The sequence below is a fragment of the Mus musculus genome, chromosome 6 (assembly GCF_000001635.26).
Source record: "Mus musculus strain C57BL/6J chromosome 6, GRCm38.p6 C57BL/6J".
Classification (NCBI taxonomy): domain Eukaryota; kingdom Metazoa; phylum Chordata; class Mammalia; order Rodentia; family Muridae; genus Mus; species Mus musculus.
The window spans coordinates 41183287-41210835 of NC_000072.6; the positions used below are offsets into that span (position 1 = coordinate 41183287).

At 39.5% G+C, this 27549-nt stretch overlaps 2 gene segments (V, D, J or C) and 1 further gene; all 3 read left to right on the forward strand.

Annotated features, from left to right (window-relative positions):
• Window positions 1–27549, forward strand: part of Tcrb (T cell receptor beta chain) — a 667076-nt gene that overhangs the window by 291991 nt on the left and 347536 nt on the right.
• On the forward strand, window positions 4987–5691 carry Trbv20 (T cell receptor beta, variable 20). The segment is given in 2 exon segments: window positions 4987–5017; window positions 5388–5691. Coding segments are annotated over 2 exon segments (335 nt in total).
• Window positions 19301–19758, forward strand: Trbv21 (T cell receptor beta, variable 21). The segment is given in 2 exon segments: window positions 19301–19348; window positions 19461–19758. Coding segments are annotated over 2 exon segments (346 nt in total).

Sequence of the window (27549 nt, forward strand, 5' to 3'; positions counted from 1 at the left end):
GAGGCCATAAGGTGGTGTAGAATCCCCTGGGAGGGCAGTTGCAGAGAGCTGTGAGGTTCCGTATAGGGGCCAAGATCAAACGAGGGTCCTTTGGAAGCACAGCCAGTGCTTACAGCGCCTAAGTCATCTCTCCAGCACTTCATCCACAGTTTCTGAGCATAGTAATTATTAGAATAAGGTAGCATCTTGTGGTGTTTTTATTTGTATTTCTTTGATTAGTGTGTTCTTAGTCTTTAAGGGAATATTTCATAAGCATTATGTAATGTCATTTTAGTCTCAAGTTTTTTTCAACTAGAATGCTCAGCCTTTTGCTTTTTAATGCATTAAAATGCTGTAATACATAATGGCTATTATACTTGGATTTATTTTCATTTTTTGCACATTTATTTCCCTACATTCTCTTTTCCCCTCATTTTATGACTTCTTTCGAGTAAGTTTATCTTTTTTCATTGTTCTTTTCTAAAAATACATGCTCTGTTCTATTTTTTGATAGTTAACTATAAAATTTTTATCACAGTAACAAAAGCTGAAATTAATCTTATTTTTATGTTTCCCTTGGAGCATATATAAACTTTACAATAACACTTTTATTCCCTTTTTGGTTCCTAATACTCTAGATGATCAGAATTTTTGGTCTGTTTGACTTTAATGGTTAGAAGTATTATCTTTTTGATAGTATATAGAGTCACTTTCCTGGATAAATAATCTATAGTCAGTATCTCCACTTTATAGCTTTTCTGTATAAATCATCTAAGGGCAGAAAGTTCATAATGCTTTGCCTCTTCCCTTTAAACATAGTACTTGGCTGCTAGCCTTTAATGCTAATGGCAAACATATTTTGAGCAAAGTTGTAGAGTCCCATCAGGGACTATCAGACCACAATACCAAGGTGTTTTTTGTTATTTGTTCTTCAATCCTGTGATCCCTGGCTCTTTATCAGTGATTCTCACAGGTTTTAAGATATTAAGTCTCTCAAATACCAAAAAACATAGACAAAGACAATGACACTGAGATATTCTAGGAAAAATAAGGAACTAAAGTACAATTTTTTGACAAAATATATGGTTTGGTCCATGGCTAATTCAGAATTGTATGGCAGCATTGGTGATAACACAAATATTATCCCAGTTTTAACTAATATGCAACCAGAAGAGAAAAACAGCTGGTATTCAGGAACAGATAATTGATTGTATAAATCAGGCCTAATCCAAGTAGAGGCAAAATTCGATTAAAACAAAACACAAAAACAAACAGTGAGTTAACATTCTCCTGTCTGACTCTGGCAAAGATGGATGGATATGTGAGGTTTCTGGCTATGAATCCTGACTGTCCCATATGTTCTCAGGAAAGCCTCTCGATGCAGGTCCCTATGGATCAGTAAGGAGAGCTGGATATTGAAAAGGGAAAACCCTGAACAATTGGGAATTTACTGATAACTTTTGTCTCTATCATTGCTGAGATTGAAATTGACCAGTTTTACAACTGAGCTATAATCATAGCCTAGCACTTTCGACCTTGTTTGTCATGGCTTCAGACCAATAGTGGCATTCAGTAAAATGATGGCAGCCATTTCCCTTGCAATCCCCCCCACCACCTTAAACAATTCCAATCAAGAACTGTATCAAGACAGAACTTCACAGAAACCTACTCCCTGCTCCTTATCTAATTTTCATTCCAAAAAATGAGGAAGATTTCTTCCTCTGATTCCGAAGGCGTCCAACCCCTTCTACCCAGAAGGCATCTCGAATAAGTCTTTCTTGCCTGTTGCAGAAAATGAGTAGTTTCCATGTGGTAGCCTTATACTGATGAGACTCAAGTCAGACATTAAAAGGAGGATGGCCACAGCAGTGGGCAACTACTCTTCAACAACTACATTAACGTAAGTGTGGGACTAATTATGTTTATAACAATAAAAGCTATTTCCATAAACACAAACAAAAATCTGACAGGTCCGTTCTTAAGTACACCTTCCTAGTGTACTTCAGCATCAGGAATGCAGGTGTTTAAATGTAATGAAAGCACAGTCAGGAGATTGTTATGTAGGGGAAAAAAAGAGTGCTTTAGGAAAAGCAACCTAACAGAAAACCCTCTAGCTCGTAGTGATTTCTGTGTGTTTTCAGTACTTACCCATTAAAAAGATTACCCCACCCAATATTAATCCAGCACACACAAAACAAAATTTCTTAAGCACCATAGGCCAGTGATTGGCCAGAAACTAGTGTGACCTCTATTATAGTAAAATATTTGTAAATTATTATCAATACCCTGTTTACATAAAGACATATGACCATAAATGAATATTGTTACAAGTAAGTTCACCGATTTTAAGAGGATTTCATGTTATATTGTTGTGGTATAATGATGATGTATTTAGAAAATAGGTGTCCTTATCAACATTGTGAAGAAACCCTGAACTTCCAGCCTAGGCACTGGCCTGGGCATTGTGGGTTAATGTGACAGTGTCAATCTGCAGTTCTAGTGGTTAACTATGATCCATGAAAGTCTTAGGGTAAGTACTTTGAGGATATTCCAATGGAAGCAAAAGATTGATTCTAATGCCTTTACCACCCAAGCATACATCATTTCCATTTAAGGAACATATTTATGAGGGTGCTCCCCCACCTACCCACCCGCCCCTGCCTCAGTGCCCAAGCATTCCCCTATGGTGGATCTTCAAGCCTCCACAAAACCAAGGGGCTCCCCTCCCATTGATGCCAGATAAGGCAATCCACTGCTACATATCCAGATGGAGCCATCAGTTCCCAAATGTGTACTCTTCGGTTGGTGGTTTAGTGCCTGGGAACTTTGTGGGGGAGGGGTGGTATCTGGTTGGTTGATACTGTCATTCTTCCTATGGTTATGCAAACCCCTTCAGCTCCTTCAGACCTGTCCCTAACTCCTCCATTGGGGTCCCCGAGCTCAGTCCGATGTTTTGTGGTGTGCATCTGCATTTTTTTGTTTCTGTTTTTTGTGTTGTTGTTGTTAGATATTTTCTTTATTTACATTTCAAATATTACCCCCTTTCCTGGTTTCCCCTCTGAAAGCCCTCTATCCCCTCCTCCTTCCCCCTGCTCACCAGCCCACCCATTCCTGCTTCCTGACCCTGGAATTCCCCTATACTGGGGCATAGAACCTTCACAAGACTAAGGGCCTCTCCTGCCATTGACTCCTATGCTACCTATGCAGCTGGAGCCATGAGTCCCACTGTATGGTTGGTGGTTTAGTCCCAGGGAGCTCTGGGTGTACTGGTTAGTTTGTATTGTTGTTTCTCCTATGGGGTTGCAAACCCCTTCCATTCCTTAGGTTCTTTCTCTGGCTCCTTCATTGAGGACCCTGTGCTCCATTCAATGAATGTCTGTGAGCATCTACTTGTGCATTTGTCAGGCACTGGCAGAGCCTCTCAAGAGACAGCCATATCAGGCTCCTGTCAGCAAGCACTTATTGGCATCCACAATAGTGTTTGGGTTTGGTGATTGTATGTGGAATGGATCAAATGGCTCAGTGGTTAAGAGTACTGACTGCTCTTCCAGAGGTCATGAGTTCAGTTCCCAGCAACCACATGGTGGCTCACAACCCCCTGTAATGGGAATCTGATGCCCTCTTCTGGGGCCTCTGAGGAGAGATACAGTGTACTCACATCTGCATTTGTATTAGTCAGGTTCTTGCAAAACCTTTCAGGGGACTGCTATAGGAAGCAGGGAGGGAGAGGTGATGGGGGTGTTGTGGAGGGGAAACTGGGAAGGGGGATAACATTTGAAATGTAAATAAATAAAATTACCAATAAAAAAAACTTGCCCAATATGGTAGAATGACTTTTATGGGTATAGAATTTTAAGGATATACTAAAGATAGTATTTGGCATATGCTTTTCTCTCTGTCCTTTTCTAACATCTCCAAAGGCTAGGATATCCTAGAAGGTGTAGGTGACAGAGTCAGAATGGTGGGGAGAGAATACATAATGAGAAAAGGAGAAGCATGCCATCAGGTGCTCTCTTCACCTGAGCCCACTCTAGCCAAAGCTAACCACTGTGAGTGACAGCGAACCAATGTCTTAAGAAGTATGTCACATGAATCCAAGCCACCAAGCTTCTCAGTGCCTTGTTCTCTCTCCAGATGACAACCCATCACATCTTAGACTAAAAGCACTTTCTTTTCCTGTTCATGTCAGTAGACGGAAAAAAGAGAGTTGTGTTTTTTATTTTATTTTATTTTATTTTATTTTATTTTATTTTATTCCTCTTTTAGTTGAAGCGCTTGCAATCCCAGATCTTGATGGGGAAGGACCAAGAGGTGAAGTTAACCTGGGCAACATAGTAAGGCTTTATCTTTTATTAAAGACAATATTACTATCCAACTAAAATGAGGAGTGGACACCAGTAGATAGAAAAATGTTAAAGTCTAGATAAGGTAACTGAAGCGGGATATTACTTGTATTCATTAGTCATGTATTGTCTGGAGGCAGATTTTTGCAGTACCTCCTCCTCATGAAAATGCAGAATACTTAAAAACATAGCAAAACAGAATTTTGTAATGACTTTAACTTCATCCAAAGCTCAAGATCATGCCTCTGCTCATATTCTTACTAAGGAATGAGTTTGAGGATCCTAGAGATGGGTTTCTCTGACACGTAGGCCGTTAAGAAAGAACCTCCAATAAGGTACTGAAAGTGGCTTCCATGTGCTCAGAGACTACTAGTCCCAGTCACACATAAACCAACTATTAAAGAAAAAAAGAAACACACTTCATCATTTCACTGGTGTAGACATCAGTGTGTTTTCTGCATTTAAAAGTCAATCAGGAAGATTCTGAGGCTACTTGAGGCATGTATGTTTCTTCAAGACTGATGTGTCACTAGCAAGGACCACCACCAGGGGCAGACTCCAGCATTCTCAGGATTAAACTGTCAAGCATTCTTTCTCTTAGAGCTGGGGAAAGGACTTGGTCAGACCTCTCTTAAGCGAAGGTGGTGTGAAGTCAACACTGAAGATGTTACTGCTTCTATTACTTCTGGGGCCTGGTATGAGCCATGCTATACCTTGAAGTTTGTCTGTGTGAGTGTGCATGTGTATGAGACTGAATGTCTGTATAAGTGTATGCGTTATCCTGAGTGAAATAGTGAAGATTCTTTGTCAATCATTTGTGCTGATCAGATGAGATGGCACATCTGGGGCCACCTAAGGTGTAATTATCAACACCATCCACGGAAAGTGAAGGACTGTGAATTCTTGAGTATCTCAGAAGATACTTGCATAAGTGCAAGGAGGATTTTCCAGGAACTTAAAGAAAAATGGAGTGAACCCAAATTTTCTGGGATTATCTTTGACTCAGGCTCATTCTACTTCTGGGGCTTCTGAAGTCTTTAATAATCCTGCCCTCTGTTTTGGCAGGCTGTGGGCTTGGAGCACTCGTCTATCAATATCCCAGAAGAACCATCTGTAAGAGTGGAACTTCCATGAGGATGGAGTGTCAAGCTGTGGGTTTTCAGGCAACTTCTGTAGCTTGGTATCGTCAATCGCCTCAAAAGACATTTGAACTGATAGCACTTTCTACTGTGAACTCAGCAATCAAATATGAACAAAATTTTACCCAGGAAAAATTTCCCATCAGTCATCCCAACTTATCCTTTTCATCTATGACAGTTTTAAATGCATATCTTGAAGACAGAGGCTTATATCTCTGTGGTGCTAGGGACACAGTGCTGGACAAGAACAACACACTTCAGCAAGAACCTTTGTGATAGCTTTCCTTCCTCACCACACAGAAACTTTAATAGGTATAAGGAAGTAAAAACCACAGCTCTTCTGGTTAAGACATCTGCGTGTACATGAGAGAGAGTGAGAGAGAGAAGGAAGAAATGGGAGGGTACCCAGGAGGGAGAGCCTTTGAAATGATGATGTCTTCCACATTCAGGGTGTGGTTTCTTATTAGGTTAAAAAAAAAAAAAACTTACAGGCAGATTAGCAGGCCAACGTAATCTATGCCCTCCACCAAGAGTCTCTCTTTCCCAAATGGTTCTAGATGGTAGTAAATTGATGTTGTGGGACAAAACTTTTTCTGGGGAAACAGACAACACAAGTCTACTCACTCCAGCTAGAGATTCCATGAAAGGCTGAAGTACGGATAACACCCAAGTCCAAATTGGTGAACCAGTGAGTTTTCTTGGGGTTACTTACAGGTCTATAGGTAAGAGGTTACTTACAGGAGCAGAAACAACTCAGACAGGTTCATTGCAAAGCCTACCTGGGAACCTGGATCATACTGCACAGCCTGCCGGCAGCTAGACAGGTTGCAGAGTGGCCTTTCTGAGGGACTCTGGTCTAGACATCTTTTAGGCTGCTAAACTACTTTCTGCTTCTTCCAGGCAGATAGTCAGGTCTCAAGAGTCTTCTTTGCAGATTTTTCTATTCTGAGAGTCTTCTTTGTAACTCGGCTGCTTTCCCTCTGAGAGGACTCTCAGCTTTTACTGCTGAGAGTAATCTGGTGTGTGTGTGTGTGTGTGTGTGGTGGTGGGGTGCTAGAGATCCTGTCAGTTTCAGGAACTTCTGAAGCTAGTTACATTCTTTCTTAAGGAGCATCCTCCTTTAGGATGGGGTACTTTAATCTAGATGGAAACTGTGATACAACGGTTGGCAATTAAACTAACCATCACATGTTCCTTGACCTTGCCCAACGTGAGACTTAACAAAATAGAGTGGAGTGCTAGTTACTTTTGTCAAGGCTATAGCCAAATACCTGACAAAGGTAACTTTAAATAAATCAAAGTCTTATTTTCATTCATGATTGCAGAATATAATCTGTCCTGTCTGTGAAAAAATGCAGGCAAGGATTTAAGCAAGATAATGACATTTCAGCCTCCCATAAGTGCTAATGCCCAGATAACTGTCCCATCTCTATCCAGTTCATGTCATGGTGCCACTCATGTTAGGGGTGCATTATCTTTCTTTAGCCAAACCTTCCAGGAAACTGTCTCATAGACTCTCCCAGGCATATGTATACACAATGATTTTAATCCAGTAACAATGAAAATTACCCATCCTTGTCACCTTGATACCCAAACACGTTACATTAACTCACAAACTTTCCACCCTTAACTCACAAAATCTCATTTTCATTTCATAATGCAAAATCAACTTAGTCCATCTTAGCAGACCCTTAAATCTTAAGGGTCATTCAAACAGCGACCAAAGCCAAAGATTATCACCGATTTCCACATGTTAGGCAATGTCTTTTACTGTGAACCAAGAAAAACCTTTCTTTCCTTAAGTTGTTCTGTCAGGGTTTCTGTCACTGCAATAAGAGAAGAATAACTAACATGGATGATAACTGTTCAATGATACATTTGCTCTGAATACATGTTAAAAATAGCTTATTGGAATAGAGAGCAGTTCACAAATAGTGTTAGGCCAAACTGCACATGGTTTAGGTACTACAATGGGTGTTTCATGTACGATGTGAAGTGTACTGTGGGAAAACATTACAAGTTATTCCCCAAACCAAGATAAAAAGATTGATCATTTAGGTATATTTGTCAGTTTCTGACTTGCTAAACACCTGCCAAACTAAATTCTTGTCCTTGTTTTGTGTCGTTTTGTTATCTATGACCAGTCACACTGATTCGGTTTTGGATTAATTTTTCTAAGAATCCAGTGTTCAAGCCAATAATGTCTGATGGCTTTTCAATTCACGTGAACAGGAAAATTCTGCAATGAAAATGGAGCCATGTGACATTTACACATTGACTCTGTTTTGCTCCTGATGCTTAGATAACACAAAAGGTTCAGTTATTTTGGATTATGCTTATTAACTCTGAAACTAAGAACTCAATTGCTTCTGCTTCTGTTTTTCCAGTTGCTTCTGCTTTTATTTTTTTTTCCAGTTGTTTCTGCCTTGATAAAATCACTAGTGTAGTACTTCTCAATATCAAATAGCACCAATGACATGGACCTTTAGAAAATATGTCTGAAGTATGGTGAGACCATGGTAACAGGGCTATTGCCCGGAGTAATTTATTTCCCTTAAATACAATGATCTGACAGCTATTTAAGTCTATCACTACAGAGAGCCACTGTGTTCAGACCTGCTGCCCACTCCAGCTGGTGACTGGAGACACAGTCTGCTGCTCCTGTGCATTGCTGAGGAGTATGGCAATACCTTTGAATATAATACAGTTTGGTTTTGTGTTCTTGAATTTCCTGAAGGAGGCTCATAGAAACTATCTTAATAACATTATGATAGTTAATGAGCTCCATTAATGAGCAAGTGTTTTTTTAAAAAAAACTTTTTATTGATTTCTTGTGTCATATCCTGAACCTCAGTCCCACCTTCATATCCCCCTTTCACCCTTGCAACTTCTCCTGCAAAATAACACACACACACACACACACACACACACACACACACACACACACAAGCAGCAACAACAAAGCACTGAAAACATCTCATAGTGGAAGCTGTACTATGTTACAGTGTGTCCCACAGTATATCCTTTGGTCTATACTTCTCTGCTTGCAAATGATCATTGCAATGAGTTGTTTCTCTGGACCAAGAACTCTGGCTTCTGTAACACCATTAATATTTTATCCTCTCCAAGACTCCTTGGATTATCCTGTTGCCATGGAGACCCTACAGCCCTGGATCAGCAGGACTGGCCCCTTCACATATCTCAATCATTTGCAGGTGATATAGACTTTGAGGTGGTCCAATTCAGAGCTCTGGATCTGGGCCTGTGTGGCAGCTGAGCTTGTCAGCATGCCTGCTTTCCCTTGTCTGCACTATCATGGCAATCTCTCCAGCACTGCTCTGTGTAGGCCATGCAAAGCCACCATTGTCAGGAGGCAGGATCAACTATTCTGCTCTCACACCCTCCTGGCAGGTTACATTGTGCCTTCACCATCAGGATCAGTTCTATTGTGTTGGCTAGGTGAGGTGCAGTCTACTCTCCCAAGTGCTACAACCAGTGAGGAGGCAGGGCTAGCTCCCCTTCTCATGACCCTAGGACCAGCTCTTGCTGCTGCTGCGGGTAGTGGTGGTGGTAGGGGACGCAGGAGGGCATCACGTTGTCACCTCATCACCTCATGCTAGATGAGTGGTAAGACAAACTCTCTCAGGCTCTCTTCCTCTGAGGCATCTGTCATGTGCCCCTTGTACCAGGGCCAGATCTACTGTGCTACCTGGAGGAGGTGCAGGGCTTTATCTCCTTAGTGCTGCAGCTGGAGAGGGTCATGGCCGGCCAGAGCACTAGCTCTCATAACCTCGGGGCCAGTTCTCCTGACTGCAGCAAGTGGTAAGAAAGAAGACACCCTTGCAACCCATATCACCTCACAGCATACAAGTGGCAGGGACAGCTCTCCCATGCTCCCACTCTCAGGGCTGCTCACCTGCACTCCCATCATCAAAGCCAGCTCTGCTGTGGTGTCCAGGCAAGGCAAGGCGAAGAGCCTGCTCTTCCAAATGCTGCACTGGTGAGGAGCAGGGATAGCTCTTCTGAACTCATGACCGCAGGTGGTGAGGGGCTGCACTTGTATCACCCCGTGGTAGATGAGATTGGGGTTAGTTTTTCCACACTAATAACCTTGAGGCTGGCTCACCCCCACCCCCACCCCAAGAGCTAGCTCCTCTGTGCTATCTGGGAGAAGCACAAGGCTCACTTTCCTGAGTGTTGCCAGTGGTGAGAGGTAGGGCCAGCTCTCCAAACCACCTCATCTAATGAGGGGCATGGCCTGCAAAACATACTGACCCCTGCAGCTGCATAGCCATGGACCCAGACATGGCTCATAGTCCCCGCTTAAGCTGGGAAGAGACCCAGATGTACACACACACACACACACACACACACACACACACACACACACACCACATCGAGAGAGAGAGAGAGAGAGAGAGAGAGAGAGAGAGAGAGAGAGAGAGAGAGAACCATGCACTGGGCTATCTTGTAATGGAGATGCTACAGGGGAATTTCAGGAGATGCTATGTGCTTTAGGACCTTCCTTTCTGTCCTGATTTGCTTTCCGTTGCTGTGCTAAAATACTGACCAAAACCAAGTTGGGGAGGAGATGGCTTATTTGGCAGACACAGGGTCCAACCATGAAGGAAGTCAGGACAAGAACTCATGCAGAAACCTAAAGACAGAGACTAAAACAGAAACCAAGAAGGAATGCTGCCTGCTGGCTTGCTTCATTTGTTTTCTTAAATGATCCAGGACTACCTGCCCATGAATAGCACTACCCTCCAATATCTGTTTTAAAATGTTCTATATATGTGTCCACTTCCATAGGCCAGGGTGATGGAGGTAATTCCTCAGTTAAGGTTTCTTCTTGGGTAACTATAATTGTGTCAAGTTCACAAAAACTAACCAGAGCAATTCCCTTGGCCATGAACAACATACTTTTATTCTAAGGTTCCATTTCTTATTCAACACCTCTTTTATGCACATGAGGTTAACTGGCATTGCCATTCAGTGCCACACAACAACACTCTTTGGCACAGTTTATGGAACTTTCACCCAATTGCTATAGCACACAGATCTCAGGTGTCTTCATTTGATTGGCTACTTCACAATTGCTAGCCACAGATACCACCCCTAGAATTCTATTTTGATTGACTAATATCTATTCTGAATACCCATAAATATTTAATGTATTTTTATCAGTAATTTACACTCTAGTTAAAAATTATCTTGTTTTTAACAAAAATTGATGTGATTAAGTTTTTACAGGTGGCCCTGGAATATCTGAAGTGCTTGACATTGTACATGTAATTCATGCCCAAAAGAATTGCTCTAGTTATTTTCTTTTTAACAAAAGTTATGAGAAAAAAATTGTAATTACTGTGAATTACTGGTTTATATTGATATGAGCCAAATATATTAAGTGGGAGTGGGGATAATGAAAGCAAAAAGAACTTTAAGAAAGATGAAAGAGCTTTTGAAAAACTGTTCAGGAAAGAAATTGTCATAATTAATGACTAGAAAGGGGCCAGTAATGAAGCTGACTCAGATAATAATTTTATTATTCAAAATATGAGAAAATGAGTTTAAAAAGATGTTTAGGACATGTTTAAAAAGATGGATCTAAAAACTTCAGAACTGATTAGGCATGAGTATCAATATATAAACAGGAGGTTTGGAAATGACTATTGCAGGTAGACGAATTAGGGAATCATGGGAAGAAGATCTGGAGTTATGTTAGGATTCATGGAGTGCAGATCCTAGGAATATGTTGAAATCATTCCAATGTACTCATCAGGCATCAGAAAATGGCTAGTAGGAGAGGCATGCATTTGTGTTATTTAGTATAGTATAGGAAAAACATGTCCCTGTCACAAAGGGTCAATAAAAAGAGCTGATATAGATGAATTTGCTATTCTGAACACTAGGAGGCGATGTAGGATTTTCTGTAAAATACTCAGTGTGGCTTGACTTACAGAGCTCATACAAAGCCTCACTTGGAAAGATTTGTCAGACTGCTTGGATGCTCCAGGGGAGATGGATCAAAAGAGTAAGCTGAGATATCTGAGAAGTTAGTGGAATAAAATATTAGATTTTGCTATCCCCAGAACATCTACTACAGATGCAAAACCTGAAATTATTTGTTCTAGTCATATATGATCAATATTTGGTCAATAATTAAGTAATTGATCAACACCATCCAAACCTTCTATTAAACATTCTTCTGATTATGCAGTTAGTGTAACAAGAAGAAAGGTGACCATGAAAAAGGAGATAAAGGAAAGAATTAGTGGGAGATGAAGTTTAAACAGACAGACAGACAGACAGACAGACAGACACACACACACACACACACACACCACATACACCCAGAGAAACACTGCACCACTAACAGCTAACTTCAGTACATTTACTGGCTATAACACAGACATAAAGGGCCTGTTTTATTTATACACACAAAACTCTTAGTATATAATAACAAACGGTTTAAATTGGAACATTTTGTAAGATTATACAGATAGAGACACCTTAGAAATATACAACAATTAATTTTTTAAAAAGAGGCAAGGGCAGGGCATGGTGGCACATGCTTTTAATCCCAGTACTTGGGAGGCAGAGGCAGGCGAATTTCTGAGTTCGAGGCTGGCCTGGTCTACAGAGTGAGTTCCAGGACAGCCAGGGCTATACAAAGAAACTCTGTCTCGAAAAACCAAAAAAAAAAAAAAAGGAAGGGCATATGGGACCAGGAACAAATACACTAGAAAATAAGCAAGATTTTAATACAAGAAATTACTTAGATTACAGAAAAATACATTTCAGAAGTCTGAAATAAGTGGAAATGTACAGTGTGGTCACAAATAAATGAGCCCGATAGTGAGATTTCCCACCCTTAGCATAATCATTTAAGTGTTTAGGACAACACTAAGTACAGTCACAAAAGGAAGCTCTCTTTTGTAAAAATTGGAGAAAACTAAAATTTAAGTGGATAAAAGAGGAGTATAGGTAAGATAACATTGAAAAACTATAAAGCAAAGTAATTTGCCCTGTGCTTTGAAAATTATTTTCAATATATAGCAAATGGAAATAGTCAAATAACAAAATAGGCATTTATAGATGAATTTAATATGTAATAGAAATGTCACTGCAGATAAAAAAGAGAGTGTTGTGGTATACTATGAACTAATCTAGAACAAGTGGTTTAGCCTACAAGAAATGATAAATTTAAACCTTTCTTCATGGGCATAAAACAAAATACATTACAAATGGATTAAGTGCTTAAATGTATACTCAAAATGTTAAGTACCTTGGTAGATAATCATGAGGTTGAATTTGGAGAATCTCTTGTAAATAATACAAGCGTGTGTATAATTAAAAAAAATGTAATTTCAACAAATGAAAACTGTAACAAAAATCATTTCTTTTTTTTATACTTTTTATTAGGTATTTTCCTCATTTACATTTCCAATGCTATCCCAAAAGTCCCCCATATCCTCCCACCCACTCCCCTACCCACCCACTCCCATTTTTTGGCCCTGGTGTTCCCCTGTACTGGGGCATATAAAGAACAAAAATCATTTCAAAGAGAGTATAAATGCAAATCATGACTTGGAAAGAATAGCAAGACCACCAAAAGGAGTAATATGCAGGAGATACAAAAATACCATGAGTGAAAAAGCTAATCAGCCAAAACCTAAGGGACAAAGGGCCACTTCTAGGACAGACAAGTAGCCTATGAATGTAAAAGATATCAATCTCTTTGTCAGACACAAATAAAAATTAAAATTTTATTTTACCATGTGGCAAAACTTTAGTTTAATAGACAAAATTAGAGAACTACTGAACATCAGTTAAGCCAGGGATGTGGCTCATTAAACACACTCATAAAGTACTGGGATAATTATTTGACTCAGTTAATCCAGCAAGGATTTTGTCATGCTGTGTAAAGTTAATGTGGCTGTGTGTATATTTCTACAGTGAGAGGAAATCTTGCCATATGTACAGTCCAGAGCCATGTACAAGACATGTAAAATATTGTTTGTAGTAGTAAAGATTCTACTTTGATGAAATTATCAAGAATGGTTAATGACCTTCAACAAATGAGTATAATAGGATGCTAAGTATGAATGGGAATGAATTGACTACGATTGTTCATACCGAAATGAATCCAAACAGAAAATAACATCCTAGACTATACAAATATACAAATAGGATAACTCTTTTGAGACAAATTTAAGTGGCATATAACATTGCATGACATAATTCAATATTCATATGTAAGTATTAAAAACCACAATGAAAACAAATAAATGACAAGTTTACTATCTGCACATAACTGAGTGTGGTGAAATCTAAGACCATTATAGACTCAAAACTTCTCAGCCATAATCTATCTCTTCAGCTCACTGTTTAAGTCTGAAAGATTCTCGAATTCCCGGCCAATGCACCAAATGAAAGATTTTCGAATTCCCGGCCAAATGAAAGACCCTCGAGGGGAGACCCTCACTCAGACACTCAAGTCCCGGGACAGCCGCGTACCCAAGAAGACACTGAGACCATACATAAAATGTAGAAGGCAAGATTTAATAAAGTAGCAACATGAAAGCACACAGACCAGAGCTCTGGGGTCGAAATAAAGCAGCAACATGAAAGCACACAGAGCTCTGGGGTCGAAACTCATACACCTTTGCACAGGGTAGAGGAGTCTCGACGACGACTCAAATTTTTCACAAGCTTTTAAAGGAAAAAACCACAAACTGGGAGGGGGAATGGGGAGGGAATAGGGGAAGTTTAACAACCACAAGTTTACTCAACCAAAGAGTCATATCCTGTGATTGGCAATACATCTGGCCTGTTGAAACATTCTGTGGTTGTTCCAGAAAATGTTTTTCTCAAGTATGTTTTCCAGATGGGAGGGGGTGGGCTCCGAGGTGAAAGTTCATGTTCTCACAAGAGGCCAGTAATTTTTCATTCTTCATTCCCCACTTCTTCTTGTAAGTAATTCTAATCTTAGAATTTCAGAAGTCTATATCTCTATGTGGAGAATACTGCATTTACTCTATCTTTAACATGGGAACAAAAACAGAATAAGGCGGATTAGTAAACAGAACTAGGCAGGGACCCTTTTAGTGAGGCTTGAGGGTCTCAGCATGACGCAGGTGTACGTAGATCAGATCTCTGGCTGGAACTGGTAAGATGTCCTTGGGGTACCCAGCTCGTTCACTGTAGCCAGTTGTGACCAGACTTTTTTCTGCACCACCTGTAAGCCTTTTAACAGTATACAGATCATTATTATAACAACATAGGTTTAAACACATTATTTAAGACAGTGATGGGCATAGGAGCCCCATAAAGGATCTTAAAAAGAGTAAAACCGAATCAAGAGTGAGTATTCTCAGTTTTAAATAGGGCAAGGGGAAGGGGCACCAAGTAAGTCTGTGCCAGTCTCTAGGATTAATTTTGTCAAGGTCTGTTTAGAGTTTTATTTATTCTTTTTTATCTTTCCTGAGCTCTGAGGTCTGTACACACAATGGAATTTTTATTTGACCTCTAAATACTTGGCCACACCCTGACTTACCTGGGCAACAAAGGCAGGACCATTATCTGACACTATTGCTTTTGGCACTCCGAACCTTGGAAAATTTTCTTTAACAATCTTCTTGATGACTATCTGATCAGTCTCGTTTTACAAGGAAAAGCTTTTATCTATCTTGAGAACGTTCACAAAAACCAGAAGGTATTTATACACATATTTTTTTTTTCAGTGAAGTCTATTTTTCAGTAGATGTCAGGTCTGTCTTCTCATGAGAGGACTAGTTTTTTTTTTCAGTTTTTACTATTTTATACAGGGTTTCTTTTACCAGTCTTAATTTGTCTATAACTTGATAGTCTTCAGACTGTCAGGATCATTGCTCTTTAGGATGCCTGGGCGGTTAGATTTGCCACCTGATTTTTTTTTTTTTAGCCACAGCATCTTAGGTCTTTCTCTGCTGATGTCAACAGCTCTCTTTGTCTGTATATTGCTCTGTACAGTGGCAAGAGCGTACCTGCTGTCAGTGTAGACTTTTCTTTTACCATTTATAGAGCTTGTATTAAAGCCACAAGTTTAGCTTTCTGGGCTGAAGTCCCTTTAGGGAGGCTGCTGGCCTAGATCACTTGCTTTCTGTCCACCACTGCACTGTTGTCCCCGCCTTCCGCTTACCCTTAACCTCGAGGCTACTGCCATCCGTGTACCAGCTCAAACTCTCAGGCCAAGGCTGATCTGATCCTTCAGATCATTTCGAGTATGAGTTCCTTCTGCCAGAATGTCAGCACAATGATGAGTAGGTGAAGTCTCAGGCAGTAGTGAGATCGAGGATAGCAGGGGGAGCGAAGGTCACTCGTTCAGTCAACAAAAAGCTCTGACAATGTGTCCATCGGTCAGGGGAACAGTTGGATAATGTTTTCAAGAGCGTTAGTCAGCCATCGGTCATGGGGGCTGAACCACACTTTCTAGGACATGTGCCAAGTTTTGTCTCAGAGTGAATTTATCTGCGTCCTTGACCAGAAGCCACTATGTGCAGACAAGCAGGCCATCCTACAGCCACCAGGTCTAATTTCTTACAAGTATGCCACAGGTCTTTTTCAGGGTTCCAATCTCTGAGTAAGAACTTCTTTTGGCAATACCTTTGTTCTCAGTCACATCTAGGAGTCTCATAGCTGGGGATAACATTAGGGCAGTCTCAAGAGCATCCAAGGCCATCTAAGATTGTTCTTTATTTTTCTATACGAAGGGCTGTTTATCTCTTTAACTCAGCAAAACCTGGAATCCACAATCTGCAAAAGCCCGCAGTGCCCAGGAACTTTTTAGCTTGTTTTGCACTGGTCGGTGGAGGAGTATGAAACACAGTCTCTTTTTTTAGCTGTTTCAACAGGTAGGCCACCGGACTCTTTTAAGGACTCAGCTTCTGTGTTAGCACCCCTTTTGTTATCTCTTAAACACATTGATCTTTAGCCAAAAAGCTTTCTTTTGTTGCCAGGTACTATCTAAGTTTTCTAGTTTTCCTGACTTTTGTGACCAGCATTTTATTTCTCTTATCTTTTTGTCTCACAGCACAGCTCTGATTCTGACTTTGGTCTCTGTCTTTGTCAGCCTCATGTTTCTTTAACTCTTTTTCTTGTCTGACTCTTATTTACTGGTTCTTCCTCTAAATATTTCTCATTCAGAGTATCTCTCTCATTTTAGACCTCTCTAATCTCTTTCATCTCTATTTTCACTTCTCTTCACTGTTAACCTATCTCTTCTGGGTCTGCTGAAGATTTGCTTTTAGCTCACTTTTTTGCAGACCTCTATCCTTCCTTTGTTTCTCCTCCTCTGCACTTTCTTATCTACTTACACTAACTTTCTTACCAACTTACCCTGTCCTTCTCTTTGCTTTTGTAACTTCCTGTTACCTTGGTCAGATTGTTGGGACTCTTTTTAGTCCCACAGAGACGAGACCCCCATCAGAGCCTGGCAGTTAGACTCACAGGTGCTCCTTACCTTGGACAGAAGCCCCAAGTGGGCGGATGCCTCCCTCACTGGAGCTTAGAACAGACTCACTGTCAGCAGCTCAGGGAGGGGTCGCCTGAGAAGAGAAAACACGTGGGGCAGGGAAGGGAGTGCAGCTCTCACAGCTGGCTGTATCGGGCCACTCATATCTCAAAGTGAAAGCAGTTTTTCTGTTAACAAGAGACGGGATGCAAGGGACAGGGGAATGAGAAGCTGCCTGGGAACCTGCAGCGCTCTTGGCCGGCTACTCGAACAGCCTCCTCTTCTTTTTTTTTTTTTTTTTCAGCAGCCACAGCATCCAGGCCACTGACTTTTCAGGGACCACCCCTCATTTGCTCCGGATTTTTGAACTCATTTTCCCCCTAGGCTCCAGGTCCATGGACGGGACCACTGTGACCCGCTGGCTGCTCTCTGGAGTTGGAGTGGGAGGCAGGGCAGCTGTTGATCTGAAAGGAAGTGGTCAGCATAGGGATCTGACAGGATTTTTAGGCTTATTTCAGAAGGCATAACTTAAAAACAGTCGTCAGTCATCAGTCCAAGTCCGAACACAAAGAGACACAAAAGACACACACAGAAACCGTAAACCACAAACAAAAACAAGATAGTAACAGACAACATAGACGACTCACAAAAACAAACGTAAACAAACAAAATTACCAAGCGACAGAACCAGAGTCAGAGAAAGGGGAGTGGACACAGATTGTCCCATTTCTAGAAAAACAGTAGTCACAACAAGAGCGGACACGAGACTAAGACAAAAAAGAAACCAGAAGAATCAGATGGCCTCTCTAAGGCCGGCCGATTGAGACCCTCTGCACGAGGTGGGACTCGAACCCACGATCCCGTGACCAGACGCGAGGTGGGACTCGAACCCACGATCTCGCAACAAAACACGAGGTGGGACTCGAACCCACGATCTCGCAACTGGGCACGAGGTGGGACTCTAACCCACGATCTCACAACCCCAAATGGTCTCTTGGCCTTCAAAGGGGTCCACCAGGCGTCCCTGATCCTCCCCTGTTCCTCCTGGGACGTCTCCCAGGGCGAACGGACGGTGGACACCTGGACACGTCTATCCTTATCCACCCCGCACTCCCTCTCGGAGTGCGGTCTCACTGAGCATCCGCAAAACTGAAACTGCGATCGCACCAAACTTAGAAACAGAACACAGACATCAGAACACAGACATCAGAACACAGACATCAGACCAAAGCAGAACAAAGAATCTTACCTCTAAGTGGGTCTAGGACCTCTGGGTGGTCGCGCTGTTTCCCGGCCAACGCACCAAATGAAAGATTCTCGAATTCCCGGCCAATGCACCAAATGAAAGATTTTCGAATTCCCGGCCAAATGAAAGACCCTCGAGGGGAGACCCTCACTCAGACACTCAAGTCCCGGGACAGCCGCGTACCCAAGAAGACACTGAGACCATACATAAAATGTAGAAGGCAAGATTTAATAAAGTAGCAACATGAAAGCACACAGACCAGAGCTCTGGGGTCGAAATAAAGCAGCAACATGAAAGCACACAGAGCTCTGGGGTCGAAACTCATACACCTTTGCACAGGGTAGAGGAGTCTCGACGACGACTCAAATTTTTCACAAGCTTTTAAAGGAAAAAACCACAAACTGGGAGGGGGAATGGGGAGGGAATAGGGGAAGTTTAACAACCACAAGTTTACTCAACCAAAGAGTCATATCCTGTGATTGGCAATACATCTGGCCTGTTGAAACATTCTGTGGTTGTTCCAGAAAATGTTTTTCTCAAGTATGTTTTCCAGATGGGAGGGGGTGGGCTCCGAGGTGAAAGTTCATGTTCTCACAAGAGGCCAGTAATTTTTCATTCTTCAAGTCAAGAACATTTGCTTTATTAGTGTTCTAACTACACTGCGTATTTGTCTAAATCATTTTGTAAATTTCAATATTCAAAATTTACATCTCTAAAGCAGCAGCTATGTGGAGTTGTTTGTGTGGCAAAAGCTATAGTGCGTATCCAGGTATTATTCAGAATCATTTCCTTCCTACAATAAAATGTAGAAATCAAATTAAGTTAAAAATAAGTAAATAATACATAAATAAACTATGAAAAATTTTATTGAGAAAAATGCACAATAGTAAGTCGCTGGAGATGAAAAATAAAAGCAGGCTGAAACTCACATCAGCTAAAACTTAGCTTCAGCTTCCCCTCCTACATCCTGCCTCTGTCTCTTGAATCTAACAACTTCGCAGTCCCTGGGAATGATTGTGTCATGAGAAGGTAGCCTAAGGGTGATGAGGAAACCTTCAGAGAAGACAGCTAGCTGATCAGCACTCTCTATGAATCAACCATGCACTGCAAACTTTTCTACTGTGTGCCCTTTTATTCTGGACATCAAGTAAGTCCCTGTTTTGAGTGGGTTGCATTCCACTTCTAGCATGTTTTCTTATATCTCTGTCAATACACTCACTTCCGGACTTATCTTCAGCTTTTAATTCCTTCCTCCACAGGCTCCATGGACTCTGGGGTTGTCCAGAATCCTAGACATCTGGTCAAAGGAAAAGAACAGAAAGCCAAAATGGATTGCACCCCCATAAACGGACATAGTTACGTTTATTGGTACTACAAGAAACCGGGAGAAGAACTCAAATTTTTGGTTTACTTTCAGAATGAAGACATCATCGACAAAATAGATATGATTGGTAAAAACATTTCAGCAAAATGCCCTGCTAAGAAACCATGTACCATAGAGATCCAGTCCAGCAAGCTAACAGATTCAGCTGTGTACTTCTGTGCTAGCAGTCAATCCACAGTGGTGACTACTGGCTTTTCTCAGAACACAAACTCTTTATAGACTCTGCTCAGGAAATAAGTGGTACATTAGTTTGTTGAAAGCTAACATAAACACAATGTGAAAGTGTATAAGCAAGAAGCAAGAGAGTGCTGATCAGCTGCCTTCTCAGAAGTTTTCCTCATCACCCTTAGGCTATCTTCTTTTCACAGTTGTTAGATCTGAGAGGTTAAGTGAGGAGAGAGAGAGAGAGAGAGAGAGACAGAGAGAGAGACAGAGAGAGACAGAGAGACAGAGAGACAGAGAGACAGAGACAAAGACACAGAGAGAGACAGACAGAGACAGAGAGAAGAAAGGGAATGATGGGGAGAGGGTAAAGAGGCCCAGTTTCCTGAATGTGCTGAGTATAGGCAAGATTAACCAAGGTCCATTGATTTGATTCTATCTATCTGTCTCTGTCTGTCTGTCTATACAGGTCATATACATAGGTAGATGATAGATAGAAGATAGATTATAAATATAGATATTCCCCAGCATTTCTTTGTTGAGGCCTTTGATATTAATAACACCTCAGTATCGATGTGCCATCTTTTACTATGTAGGTATTGCACAAGTTTTGTTAATTATTTTCTAAATATATTTTAGTTTATTGATACAGAATCTCATTATTTAGCTTATTCTGGTTTGAATTCTCAGTCATCCTGCCTGAACTTCCTGAGTTCTGGGGTTCCTAATAGGTCAGCTACTATAGTAGGTCAGCTACTGCATACACCGTCTAAACTTATTTTAGCAAACTTATGAATTATTTTATAATATCCATCAGAAACTTATATATTAAATCATTTTTATACAAAAATGTTATCAGATTAAATCACTATAGTCTTTACATGTCTCAACTGATACTCCAGCATATTACATAAAATTCTTCCAAGTTATAGAGTTAACAATGTGATTAAAATATATTTAATACATCTATGAAACTTTTAAAATAAAACCCATAAATTCATGTAATGGATGCACATAAAGAAATATCTTCTACAATGTCAGTCATTTCAAGAAAACCTAGGTGAATTCTTTATATCATCTTTTTTCACATGAAACAACTATTAGCTGTTCTGTTTTAAGATAGACAATGCTCTTTTTAACCTGTAAAAAAAAAAAAAAAACTTGTAAAACTTATACAGTGTGCTCACTAAGAAGTATATTTTTTTCCAAGCAAAACAATAAACTTCCAAGAATAAAGGGAACCCATATGGGTAAACATATGATATGGTGTGGAGAACTTCGGTGTTGTATCTTGGCTAGTCCAGTCTACACATTGCCATGGCCACATTCATGATGCCTGCAGTCTTATAACACAGATGTCCACAGTAAAGAGCCTAGACAGTAGTTCTCAGAAGCAATAGTCTTCCCTTACCCACTGGTTTTGCTGAAAACTTAACATTTTCTAAAAATAGTTTATTAATTTAATGGTATGTAAGCATTCAGATGAATAACTAGCACAAAGAGGTAGAGGTATCAGTTGGTAAATGTAAAGCTTATAATAATGAATTAATCTGATTTCAATTCTTTTGCAGAAATAATTTGCTAAATAAATGTCTTATGTACACAGAATTTAGTGGCATAACCTTCCTCACTATTTACCCCTTTGAGTTATCTTTAAAGTATTATACTTCCTAACAGAGAATACAACAAAGATCTGTTCCCAGTAGAACTATCTACATTTCTCTCACTAATGTGTACATTAACATATCATATCACTGAATTGTGAGGCAGATTTGGAATTATTTGCACACATTACTGCAAAGAATTTTAAAAGGACAATGTCTCATTGTGTAATCCTGGCTATCCTAGAACTCCCTCTGTAGGCAAGGCTATCCCTAAAAACCACAGAGACCCTTCTGCCTCTGCCTCCTGATGCTAGAATTCCAAGCAAATAGTTTAAAAATATGCAGTGTATATATCTTTCAGTGATTCTGATTAGGATTTTTTTCCTGATTATAGGATTTCTTAGAACAAATTTGAATCTTGCATTTCTGAGGGTACCTGCCATCGTATTACAGTGGTGCTTCTTGGGAATCACATACATATGAGGAGGAGGATGGGGATGATAATGACACAGGTAATGAGATGTGTGGCTGGCAGCAAATATACCGTGTAGAAGAAGTGATTATGCAAATTTTCTTCACTTTCCCAAGACAGGGATACAATTTTAATAAATGTTTGTTCTATTTTAAGTATCAGTGTCAATATAAAAAATTGATAGTGTTATCCTTTGAAATCAGTAGGAATTATACGGGTGTACAAAGGGTTTTAGAAGCTATGCAAGCTTTCTAACGTTTTCCATGCATGGCTTCAAGAGTAAAGCATATTCTTTCCTAAAGCAGAAGTGTTTAACCTATGATCTCCAGGCCTCTTGGAACTGCACAGATAAAATTTAAAGAATACACAGATTTAAATGGAAAAATACATCTATATTTTCATTGTCTAATTAAAACACACCATTTATTTCACAATAAAAATAGTGAATTAAAAAGTAACAGTTTTGGTTATATCTGTAACCAACTTGATAATGTAAATCACATTCATTTTCATTTGCATATATTGCATACATTACAGGGATTTGAAAGTCAATTTTGTCATATTGTATTACATAGCGTAAATACCATTTGTCTTTACCATGGTTTTGAAATCATGGTAGTTTTCTAATTAATCAGCATGTAGTTTATTCATTTGACTTTGAGGTTGTCTATACATTAATATCATAATAAAATGTAAGTAGTATTTTAATATCAGCATTAGAAAAGACAGTTTTATCTGTAATATTATGAATTTCATTTTATACCTTTAGATATACTCAAGAGGGGTCTTTGGGGTTTGTCAGACTGACAAAAGTGAAGAGGCCCTTATAAGGGACGAGGCCCCCACCTCTGTGGTGTGACTGAAATGCAAAAGCCAAGTTGTAGACACTTAAAGCAGCCACAGATCTCCTCTTAGTACCTACTTCTGTTCTTCTTTCGTTCTCCCCCCTCCCCCACTTCCAACCCCTTTCCTTTTCTTTGTTATCATGGTTTCTCTGACTTCCCCTTTACTTTCATCAGTGGTCACAAACAACTACAAAACCTTTGTATTTCAACCATGAGATTATTATAAAACATTATACCTGAAGTGTTACAGACGACCCAGGATGAAGTATACAATAACATTTGTTTAGCAGATGAGCAGCATCTTTACGACATGATTAATGTCCTTTCCATTTACCTAAGATTTTATACAATAAATGTATTCTTGTGGAAATTATAATTCAAATCCAGTGATGAGAAATAATTTTCATTAGCAGGTGAAATTCCATGTCAATACACATCTGATGTCTCTTGACATGGTATTAAATTATTAATGTTTTTATTAGAATATCAGATGCTAAAATTAATGATAGCAAACATACACATAGTGTTTGATTTGGGCTAAGAACTGCTCTAAATTCTCTGTTATTCTGAGAAAGATACTCATCATGGCATGTTACAGAAGAGAAAATTAAATCAAAGAGAGGTCAATATTAGCAGGGATGCTTAGCTGAAAATGGCAGTACTAGGATTTGAGCCTCCCTTACCTCCTAGTCCTGTGCTCTAAACTATCGTGTAAAGCTTTGTGACTTCTGTGGTTGGGAAGCTTCTAGGAGCAGTCTCATCACATTCACCACATTAATTACTTATGGTAAAGATAGGTAATGGATAAAAAGAGTTATTTGAAAGAAACAATAGATCATCTGAGCTACCTCTTATGTGTGGATTTTTTTCATATTAGCAATAAAGTGGGAATGAAAGGAATCAACAGAGTCTGAAACTTACAGGAGTTTACCTTCCCAGCTCTAACTATAGCCAATGCACCTTCACCCCCAACACACACACACCATTCTGAATGTGACTTTGGCCACAAAATCATCCCATTTGGTTAGCTTGCTTTTCATTTATAATGGATATACACAGCTTTCAGAAGCAGAAAAGAAGTGCAAGAGCCTGGAACTTCAACCCTTGTCTTACCATCAGAAAGAATAAATTGACGATTGTCATGTGTCAATGATGATGAATTCTACACATTTTGCTGTGTGGGACACTTGCCTTCCAATTTCTGAGAGCCTATGATGGAGCTATAGAGATTTTTTTTTCACTGAAACTGAGAATTTTATGATTTGCCTTGTGATATTTTGTCTCTATGACTAGGTAAATCTGAGTTTAACACACAGAAAATTCCTTTCCCAGGTTTGCCAGATCCCTGTTCTACACCTACTTCTCTCAACAGCATCAGGCTCACTTCTGAGCACAATCCTCAGTCCTTGTTCATTTTGCCCACAGGATCGATGAATAGTACGGTCTTTCAGATCAATTTCTATTCAGTGGAACTTGACAGGACTAACTCTGCGTTGACAACTGAATTGGTATATAATGCTATGTACTGGTACCAGCAGGGCCTAGAGAAAGGACTGAAATGGAATTATTGTTCAGCAGTTGAAAAGGATGCTCAGAGGGAAGATGTGTGGATAAAGTGTCTTTCTCAAAGAGAGGAGTGTCTTTCCCTCACCATGTAGTTGACCTGCCCTAGCCAAATGGCATTGGACCTCTGTTCTGGTAGTGTACCTCAGTAGCACAGGTCAATCCCCTTTGTACATCAACTTCTCCATGCCTGCTCTCCTCACATATCCTCATTTACTTTATTTCTTCCACTAGCTATTATTTCCTACTCGCCTTTCTGAATTCTCATGAAACACTCATGAAAACAGTTAAACCAGATACACTTTTGTTCTTGAAAATTTTCTCTGTCATGCTACTTTTCAAATACTGAGGGCTAGCTGAATAGTAAACACATTAATCCACAGAGCTAATTATCCAAAGAGTACATAATCATAAGGGAATTTAGCAGGCCTGAATGTATTATGGTAGTAAATCAGACTCTAATTGGACTTGCTTGGGAGGTCAGGGCACATTCCCTAATTTTTTTCCAGTGGAACAGAAGATGCTAAAAGGAGGCCATATCTGATTAAACTGGTCTCAAGCGAATATGAATGGTAAGAGGAAAAACTTCTTGAGAATTTTTCGAAGAAAGCAACATGTGGAAAGCAATTATTAAAGAGGAATCTAGCACACTATGTTCAACTGGACCAGTTTGGGAAAGTAAACTGATTATTTCTTTCTAAGTTCAGTTTTTGACCCTGTGGATATGAATGCATATCTTCCTATTGGGTTCCTCCAATAGAGACAGGCTATTAACACAACTATTTTAGATTTTCTCTCTGTGACACTGGTTCTCTACAAAGACCACAATTTACAATGAAATAGAATCTTATCAAGAATAGTGATTCTCTTTTGGGATAAAAGGCGCTCAATCAAGTTTATAGGACACTGGGTGAAAACCTAGACTAGACCAAGAAGTATCCCAATGTGAAATAAAGATTCAGTGTAGCTGGCATGTGGTTTTCATTCAGCAGAACTCATTTTATAAAAGATTAATTTTCTTGATCCTGAGAACTTTTCAAAAATATAAATATAGACAGCAGAAAAAAAATCCCTGCAAATACAAGCTATAGTTTTCTGTTGATTTGGGGCAATTAAAATGACCTAAGGGCTGGGAATAATTATGGTGTAAAATAAAAGGTCAAAGGAAGACAAACAAATGTTTGATATATCTAATAAAGTGAGAAAAGAAAAAACTAGAGAGTTTCCAGAGTCAGGAACACACACACACACACACACACACACACACACACACACACACACACACACACGGGGGGGGGGGCAGTAAAGCTCAATGAAAGCACAAGAATCAGTTTCCATAGACTGACCAGACATAATACTTGAACTTGAACTTGAACTTGAACTTGAACTTGAACTTGAACTTGAACTTGGGGGTATGGACATGCTGAGAGGCATGAGAAGAGGAAGTGATTAGAAACACACCTTTCCTAAGTAGTTACTTCATAGAATGCAGGTATACACATTTCAGGTTTTTAAAAGTTGAACATGTTTTAATCAGAAAATCTTTAGAAAAGTGTATGTATTTCTCTTCTCTGTAGAAAAGAAGATGTAAAATGTATATGATCCCAGGGGAAAAATGATCATAATGTACTGGTTTGAAATTTTTATATGGAGTGAAAGAAAATTCATTGTTTTTATCCATTTAAAAGTTTTTAAAATGAAAATGTGTATATTGATATTTACTTTTTACTACTGCATACTAATTGTAAAAAAAAAAAAAAAACAGGGAATTTCATTAGGACGTTTTGACCTATGTAGATAAGGTGCTTTGATCACTTACCCTTATTATTTATACTTCGCTTCTGATTGGTTGTCTTTATATTTCCTATTGTGTAAGTTGACCACATTAAACATGGTTATGTGGGGTGTGAAAGTATTGACATATAAAAGAAAATATACAACATGTTCTAAATCTTTCTGAATCTGGATAATATCAATTAACAGGGAACTTCTGGATCTATAAAATTTTCTTTTAAACAACATGATTTCACTCTTTTTTAAAATATATATATATATCTTTTTTATTACGTATTTTCCTCAATTACATTTCCAATGCTATCCCAAAAGTCCCTCATACCCTCCCCCCCCACTCCCCTACCCACCCATTCCCACTTTTTGGCCCTGGCGTTCCCCTGTACTGGGGCATATAAAGTTTGCTTGTCCAATGGGCCTCTCTTTCCAGTGATGGCCTAGTAGGCCATCTTTTGATACATGTGCAGCTATAGTCAAGAGCTCCGGGGTACTGGTTAGTTCATATTGTTGTTGCACATACAGGGTTGCAGATCTCTTTAGCTCCTTGGGTACTTTCTCTAGCTCCTTCATTGGGGGTCCTGTGATCCATCCAATAGCTGACTGTGAGCATCCACTTATGTGTTTGCTAGGCCCCGGCCTAGTCTCACAAGAGACAGCTATAATGTCTATATTACACTCTATTGCATATATGCTACATTTCTTAATCTATTCCCTGATGGAAATCTGCATGAATTTCATAAATTTGCTATTGTGTAACTTGGCCACATTAAACATGGTGGATGCAGGATATTCCTTCTTCATGTAAACTTTGTTTCCTTTGACTATACAACCAGTAGGGGTATAGCTGGATCATGTGGTAATTTTATTCTTACTCTTTTGAGCAACTTTTATATTGAATTCCATAGTGGCAGCACTAGGAATTGAATCCAGTAAATATATTTTAAATGCCAGTTTTCTTAAATTAATTTATCTAATGTAATCAAGTAATCAAAATATGAATAGGTTTTCTTTACAATTTTATAAGCTAAGCCTTTAGATTACATGGAGACATAAAGGGTTACCAACAGCCAGGGAACTCTTGGAATAAAAGAAGAACATAGGAGGGATGAGTTTGACAAAGATAACAGTAGTGGAAATTATGGCAAGCAGCAATGGTGACATAAACAGATCAATGGAAAAATCTTGTATATCCATGAACAATAGTGAAAATGCAGGAGATGAATAATAGAATTTTCTACAAATGATAGTGAAAAATTGCACGTATGAATATACAAAAATGCAACTGGACCATCAATCACAGCACAGCCATCATCAATCCAGTTGTAAAATAATGCACCTAGTGAAATCATGAAGTTCCCTTAAGGCAAAATACTCGTACTGTTTGAGGCTCTCAAGACAAGGAAGTATTTAGTATCTCCTTCATTATTAGAGATTGATTAAAATGGACATATCAAAATTGAGATAGTTCTCAAAGTTAATCATTAAGAGCACACTAATAGTTATGTGCTAAGGTACAGGTATATATCT